General features: G+C 39.4%; 1 protein-coding gene across 1 annotated transcript; it reads left to right on the top strand.

Annotated features, from left to right (window-relative positions):
- The first annotated feature begins 6,259 nt into the window (after positions 1-6,259).
- LOC127628112 (relaxin-3 receptor 1-like) lies at positions 6,260-7,985 on the top strand. Its single transcript, XM_052104802.1, has one exon. It carries the CDS (start codon positions 6,615-6,617, stop codon positions 7,854-7,856), a length of 1,242 nt encoding a protein of 413 aa, XP_051960762.1. The 5' UTR covers positions 6,260-6,614; the 3' UTR covers positions 7,857-7,985.
- Positions 7,986-8,451: the final 466 nt, after the last annotated feature.

The raw sequence follows: 8,451 nt of genomic DNA, 5'->3' as shown, positions 1-8,451 counted from the left end.
TTTATGTCTTTGTGTTTTCATTTTATAGGCCCCAGATGTTGCCCTCCATTTGCCTGAATTCAAGTAACACAAAGTTTGATCTCACATTCATGATGCGAAAGTCTGCTGAATTTATTAACAAAACTTTAAAATGATGCAATGCATTGAAGTTGCATTGGGCAAATTAAGCAAATAACACAAATATTGAGTAAGGAAATGAAGAAGGGGGGCATTCTTCAAAAAAAGGTTGAGAAACACTGCACTAGACTATTGTCGATTACTGCCACTATTGCCATGCGGCAGGTACAATTTACACCTTGTGCAAATAGACACACATTTTTAAGAATAGCCAATAGTCGGGTCCTGGGTAGCTCAGCGAGTAAAGATGCTAAATAGCACCCCTGGAGTCATGAGTTTGAATCCAGGGCTTGCTGAGTGACTCCAGCCAGATTTCCTAAGCAACCAAATTGGCCCTGTTGCTAGGGAGGGTCGAGTAACATGGGGTAACCTCCTTGTGGTTGTTATAACGTGGTTCGCTCTCGGTGGGGCGCGTGGTGAATTGTGGATGGATGCTGCGGAGAATAGTGTAAAGCCTCCACACGTGCTACGTCTCCATGGTAACATGCTCAACAAGCCACATGATAAGATGTGTGGAATGACAGTCTCAGACGTGGACGCAACTGAGATTCGTTCTCCACCACGAGAACTTAGAGTGCATTGGGAATTGGGCATTCCAAATTGGGGAGAATTAGATTAGTTATATCACAGCCAGGAATGATGATTTGCTATTTGCTGATCATTTTAAAGGAGAGGGACATGCTCAAACGGGAGAGCATTTGCCTGGTCAAAATCTGTGAAGTCCAATATAAGTAATCAATAATTTTGGTCAGTTTTTTCCGAAAGAGAAAAACTGTATAGTTAATATGCCTGCAAAAAGCTAATTTTATCGATGTTTAGTAATACACTACCATATAGATGGCCTCAAAGCAAAAATACATGGGCTTAATTAGATTTTATGGGGTCTTTAACTCAACTTTTCCCGTTATACACAGTGATTTCTCAGCCTAAAAAATTTCAGTGATTACATTTTTATAGAATATTTAAGAACATAAACACTGAGGTTGCAGTTAAGGCATAATTGGTTGTAAGAAAAGGTCTTATTAACACAGGACACCCTTTCACACAGCATGCCACTTTGTTTTCTCCACACTCCATTTGAGCTTGTCATGTTGAATTAAATATTCAGCTGCAGATGTTCCATCTGTCTTGTATGCAGCGACATAAGGCAGTCTTCTTTAGACTCACACCTGAACTGACTGATCTAGGTTTGAACTCATTAAGCTAGCGGAACACATCCTTGTGTTCTACTTTGAAAACATGAGGTGAGCCTGCATGTGTGCAGTTAAAGTAGAATCCAAACTGTGATGCTTTGCAGGAAGGCTAAAAAATTCAAGAAATGAAGAATGCTTTGAGAGAGCATGACTGCTATGTTCAATCATGAATTGAATAAATACCGTACATTGTCTGGAAAATGTAGATGAATAATCAATATAAATTCAAAAAATAAGATACTCTGGGGGCATTCTGGTTGACTGCTGAGCTTCTACACTATAGATTTCCAGTCAGATTAATAGAATTCCTGCCAAGACAAATGTTTGTGTATTGCTTGAGTGAACCCCCCTCATCTGTTCAAATTCTGTATTGATTAAACAGTATCATAGGAGGTTTTTCAGGATTTCTTTTGGCCTTCACTTAATATTGAATAATACTTCCATATTAAGGGTATAAAATAGAATATATATTATCTGACCTTAAAATGCCACCTTGTTAGAGAAATAAAGTCAATGACTAAGCCTGCAAATCTCTAGTTCTACAAATAACCTACCCGTTACAACATGGTTGTTCAGGTTATTGACCTGCATTACTAGTGGTCGACCGACTTGGGTTTTTTAATGGCCGATGCCGATATCCAGAGAGCAGGGTGGCCAATAGGCTGACATATCACACAATATAGCAAATAACATAAAAAAAAATAGAAACTCTCTAGCACTGTACTTACTCAATTTCACACAAAACTTACGTTTTATAGAAAAATAATTAAAAAATATATATATATATATATATTGTATTTTAAATAGTAGATAGCAGTTTCTTCTGATTTTTGTTTAGTCATCAAATAATTTATTTGCTCATGAAGAAATTGTTAATATATTAGGAATGAGTTTGCCTGAAATTAATGACAATGCTTAGAAGTGAGGACTTTAACCTGTTGTATGTTATGAAGAGTCTGATTCCACACAATACCTTTGAAGTTGTGACAATAATTGACTTCAAATGTTACTAAGAAACTGTTTCCGTATGTGGGCTGCTCTTAAAAATGGAGTCCCGTTACTTGAGAAGGGACAAGAGCAAAATATGGAGACAGATAGGATTTCTTGTAAGCAATATGGTATTATAGAAACCCTGCTGTAGAACATATCAGATCAGCAATAATTCTGTTTGAACATTATGATATGTTACATCACAGCTATGATGCAGTTGGTTGTGCACGTGCTCTCAGCAAGAGTAGTTGGCTCATGGAGACCCTGGTTTCAGGGGATTTGGTGCTAGCCATGAGCTAATAATACATACAATAGCTAGTCTTTTTGTTATATGATGTTATTTTCCATAAAAATGTTTACATGTTGTTTCAAAAACAACCCATGCATGGTATTTTATACAACCAGATCCGAGTTTAAAACCAACAGCACCCAAGGGCTTCATTAGTCTGTTTTTTTTTTTTTCAGAGTTCTAGGGTCTGTGGTAGTTCAGCGGTTAAGGCTCTGGGTTACTGACCCAGAGTTCAAGCCCCAGCACCGTCAAGATACCACTGTTGGGCCCTCGAGCAAGGCCCTTGACCCTGTCTGCTCCAGGGGTGCCGTTTCATGGCTGACCCTGCACTCTGACCCCAGCTTGGTTGGGATATGTGAAAACGACTGCATTTCACTGGCTCTGTACCTTTACTCTGCACAATGACAATAAAGTTGAATCTTAATCTTAGTTCACTTCATTAGATCTGGCCTTTTACAGATGCTTATGTGCAAAAACAAGCATCAAGCACTCTCACTAAAAAAAATATTTTAATTATTTTGTAGCAGAGGGCAGCATTATTAAACATATAATGTGTCTGGTGGTCCAAACAAAGCTGGATCTTATGTCAATACAGATATTCTTTAGCAAGGTAAGACATGTTTCAGTCTGTGTAATACTTAAGAATATGTCATCATGTAAGAAAATAAATATGTTTTTTTAATTTTTTATAAATTTGTCTGTAGGTGCTGTAAAGCCTAAACTGATTTAGAAGAAGAAACCTGAAATTGCACATTGAGCAATGCATGATCATTTTCAGCTGTTCTTCTTATGACATTGACACTGGTTTCACAGGCTGCACCTCTAAATCATCTTGAAAGGTATTTAAAACAAAAACACTTTATATGCAAATCTGTGTCTTTAGTGCATTAGTTATGGGGCTAGTTGTCACACTTATTTCTCAGGGTAACTTTATTTTTTAAAGATCAATTTCTGTATAGGCACATACATACAAGGGTTAGTTTACCTGAAAATTATCTCATCATTTACTCAACCTCATGCCATCTAAGATGTAAATGTAGTGCATAAAAGTAACCCATAAGACTCCAGTGGTAAAATCCAGGTTTTCTAAAGCGATCCTGTTGGCTTTTGGTGAAAACAGACTAAAATGTAACTCCTTTTTCACTATACATCTTGACAGCATTCTCCTTGGCAATCATGATTTCAAGCTCAATTACACTTCCTATAGCATCATCTATAGCACTCTGAGCGTTTGTCAAGCACCAGGAGGTGGTGTAATCAAGCTTGAAATCATGAACGTGCCTACAGACTGCAATGGCAGAATGTAGTGAAAAAGGAGTTATACTTTGATCTGTTCTCACCTAACACCAACAGGATCACTTCAGAAAACAGATTAAACCACTGGAGTGGGATGGATTACTTTTATGCTGACTTATCTCCTTTTTGGAGCTTCACAGGAGCAGGAGGTCATCATTCACTTACATTGACTTGGCATGGGGCAGCTGTGGCTTAGGTGGTAGAGTGGGTTGTCCACTAATCGCAGGGTTGACGGTTCAATTCCAGGCCCACACGACTCCACATGCTGAAGTGTCCTTGGGCAAAACGGTGTTAATGGGTGAATGAGACGCAGTGTAAATCGCTTTGTATACCGCTAAGGCGCAATGCAAGTGCAGACCATTTACCAATTTACCATTCAAAAGAGCTCTTAAACATTTAAATCATTATTGCCCAGGAAAAACAAAATCTATTGTTCATTTAACCCCAATTTGACCTTTTGTACTACAATAATTAGAAATATTAGAAAATATAAATTATTAGGGAAGAAAGAGTAAAATGATTGAGAAAGACTAAATGAAAAATATTTCATGAAACAGTGAAAAAGAAAAAAAACCCCACAAAAATACCAAACCATTGTTTTAGTCAACGCATTAACAGTAATGAACAAATTGTACAAACTACAATTTATTTTTTTATGACACATGCCCCAAAGTAACATTTATGAACAACATCATTGTCTTCAGCACAAAATGTATTGTTGCAGTCAAAATCTATCTTTATATAACTGACGCTTGTTTACTCAAGTGATATTTTACGAAGCTATTCAAATGTTATTTTAGAGAACATAATTCACAAAAAATATTCTATTTAACACAGCTCTAGGTATTTCAACCAACAGACAGACTACTTACTGCTAGAGGAGACAAGAATTTGCTTTTGGACTTTTAACTCAAAATCTTATAATGAGTGACAATGAGATAGCATTTGAAGGATAAAAGGCCTACTGTCTGTGGCCTAAACACACCTGAACATGAAAGGGGACCCATCTGGACTATTCTGAAATATTTTTGTATACAAACATGTACAGACATCTTTGACTGTTGTCATCTCTCTGGCATGCTTTTAAAAGATGTGGTGTCAAGCTTAAACTCTGAAGAGAAGATGCGTTTCATGGCTCCTGATGCTTTAATTCTTAAACGGCTCAACAAACTGTTTGATCTCCTGTCAGCACTATTTTTAATTGTTTGTGTAAACATGCACTAGATGGACATCTTTGACCATTTTGATATGTTTCCGGTGATGTGCTCCGATGAACTGGATGTGTAGGCCTACGTCTTGTGAAGCAGTCATAAAACGAAGGAATTGTCACTGAAGGACATGGGGCAGTTAAAAACACTAATGGACCCGATCAAAAACGTAAGTAAACAGTTCCATTCATTAATATTTCAAATGTCATGATTGTTTATGATGCTGACACGCTGTCTACACAGGCGCGACGCAATGGATTGAGGCCATCTACACCGGGCGTGTCGACATGATCCTTCTGAAACATTTCTATGTGTTGTTGGCAGTAGTAGCTCCAACACAAAATGGAACGGGACACCTGTTTGTTTACTATTGGAGTGACGCACCGCAACGGACGCTTCCATATTAAACAGCTTCATTGATTATGGTGTCCGGTGTAGACAGGGTGTGAGTGTTAACAATTGTGCTTGAGATGAATAGTGTAATATATTCAGATGCAATGCATTGGATGCAGGGGCGGAGCCAGGAGTTTTTCAAAGGGGAGGCCAGGCAGGGGCAAGGGATCAGTCATTGGTGGCACAGAAATTGATTCAATGACACCCAGGACGGAGAGGTGCGGCGACCTTGGTGTATGCACATGTTAAGTTTGTACATTTGTACAGAGATGATTTCACCTCTAAAGAACTAAATTCTGCCAAAAATGACTAAAACAGCAACTGCGAGTGGGGTGGCCAATGAGGTTCATGGTGGCCACAGCCACCCCTGGCCACCCTCTAGCTTAGCCACTGGTTGGATGTGCATTATTTGTAAACCGTGAAATGTACATTTCTGATGTTTTGGTGCATGTTTATTCTCTTCTGATTAAGTTTTAAAAATGGCTGAATTTGAGGGACTGCATGCTGTTAGACAATCATGATAGTGGGCGTTTACATTGAAGTTTAAAGGAGGAGCTGATGCAAAAATCGAGCTTTCAGAAAGATGGTCAGAGACAGGGTGGAAAATTATCATATATTACAAAACTATGACTGTTTTGTTGAAGAAAAACCTCAGGGAAGATAATGAAACTCTAAAGTTATTTAAATTAAAGTATAAGATATAATACAGCCAAACACTGTGAAACTTACACATTTCTACAATGGATTTAACAGTTGAGAGCACCACACGCACTGTTAAAACACAGGGTGCATCATTTGCTTAGGCTGCGTAAAACGCGTCATCTAATCCATTATAAAAACTCTGCGAGGTGTCAGTGCACATGAAGCTATCCATGGACAACAGATCTGTCCATCCACACATATTATTTCAATGCCGTACTGAGATATCGATTTCTTTACACTGAGACCCTTGGTCTTCAAAATCACTGTTGCAATGGGTGCGCAAATACCCCTTTGTCCAAGGATAACTATGGCAGTGAACAGATGAGAAATTAAACTGGTAAAACTCGGGATTGCCGTAGCTATCTGCGAGCTGTGTGCTTGGTACCACATTTGACCAAAATGGAAAGATTACACTGAAAAATTGCGATGCAGAAGACTTCTAAAATGCAAGACGATCGCACGGAGTACGCGTCTGGAAGTCTCCCGTTATCAAGTGAATACAACGCGAGCTTCGTGCTTAACAGGACCAATCTTTCGTGGAGTGTCTTGCAGGATCTCGCTGATTTGGATAAACCCGATTTTGTGGGGGACGGATCCGCGGTGCTGAGAATAATCATCTCTGTCATCTACTCGGTCGTGTGCGCTCTGGGTTTAATTGGAAACATCCTCGTCCTGTATCTCATGAAGTCCAAACAAGCATGGAAAAAGTCTTCCATCAACCTCTTTGTGACCAGTTTGGCCGTGACTGACTTTCAGTTTGTTTTGACACTTCCCTTTTGGGCTGTGGAGAATGCCATGGATTTCACTTGGCTATTTGGTAAGGCGATGTGTAAGATTGTTTCTTATGTAACAGCCACAAACATGTACGCCAGCGTGTTTTTCCTGACAGCTATGAGTGTGGCGAGATACTGCTCTGTGGCTTCGGCGTTAAAAAGTAGGAGACGCCGGTGGCGTTTCTCCGCGCGATGGATGAGTATCATCATATGGATAGCGGCGGTCGGTGCCGCTCTGCCAAACGCTATATTTTCAACGACCGCCACGGTGTCGAACGAGGAACTGTGTCTTGTGAAATTTCCCGACCGGAGCGGAGACGCGCAGTTTTGGTTGGGTTTATACCACGCGCAAAAAGTACTGTTGGGGTTTCTTATCCCCCTCGGAATAATCACTGTCTGTTACCTGCTCCTTTTGCGCTTTATAACCAACAAAAACATAAACACGTCCAGCGCAAAGAGACGGTCCAAAGTGACCAAATCTGTGACAATAGTTGTGTTGTCCTTTTTCCTCTGCTGGTTGCCGAATCAGGCGTTAACCGCGTGGGGAATTTTAATAAAACTCAATGTTGTCCACTTTAGTTACGAGTATTACACCACACAGGTGTTTATTTTTCCAGTGACCGTCTGTTTAGCACATTCCAACAGCTGCCTCAATCCTATTCTGTACTGTTTGATGAGGAGGGAATTCAGAAAGGCGTTGAAAAAGTTGTTTTGGCAAATGACTTCGCCGTCTGTGACGAATATGAGACCGTTTTCCGCCTCCACGAAGCCCGAGCAAGATGAACACGGTCACGCGCTGGTTCCGCTCAGACCCGCGGAGCCCGCGCTTATTTTCTACCCTCCAGGGGTCGTCATGTACAGCGGCAGAAACGACCTGCTGCCTAACAGCACATAACTTCGTCACATACGGGCAAAGCAATTATTTTAAGGTGCCGTTCACACCGAACGCGTATTTGCTTGCATCTGCGCGGGGATTTGTATATTTTATTTATTATATTTTTTATTGTTTTTCTATGTATAACAAGCGCTAGACTGACGTCTTTGACAGTTGCGTCGCGTCTTCATAAGGAGCGCAGCGTTGTTTGTGTCAGGTTAAAAAGAACGTCAGATTTTATGTGGATGCCTATTCGTTTGTTAAAACATGTCAAAAAAATTTTTTTTGGTTCATTAACTTGGAAAATGGGTTTTCTATTCACCAAAAAATTTACATTGTAAATATGAAATTTTGGGCAAAGAAAACCAATAAAGATCAAGTGGATAATTAGAATGTGTTTTATCATTATAAATGTAAACTGTGATTATGTAAATGTGGTCAGTTATTTTTGTTTGATTTTACTGGCTTGTCCAAGTTTGTCTTCAGACTTGAAGAAAATTACATGCATAAAGATGTTTGTCCCAATTATTTCTAAATAAATAAGTCGAAACACTTTCCTTTGTATAGCTCTCTTCCAACAGTAATTCATTATTAGGCTACCACTGAATTAAAATAA

This window comes from Xyrauchen texanus, chromosome 34 (genome assembly GCF_025860055.1).
Source record: "Xyrauchen texanus isolate HMW12.3.18 chromosome 34, RBS_HiC_50CHRs, whole genome shotgun sequence".
Taxonomy (NCBI): domain Eukaryota; kingdom Metazoa; phylum Chordata; class Actinopteri; order Cypriniformes; family Catostomidae; genus Xyrauchen; species Xyrauchen texanus.
The sequence above is the reverse complement of the archived record's forward strand: the minus strand, read 5'-3'. Positions and strand labels throughout refer to the sequence as shown.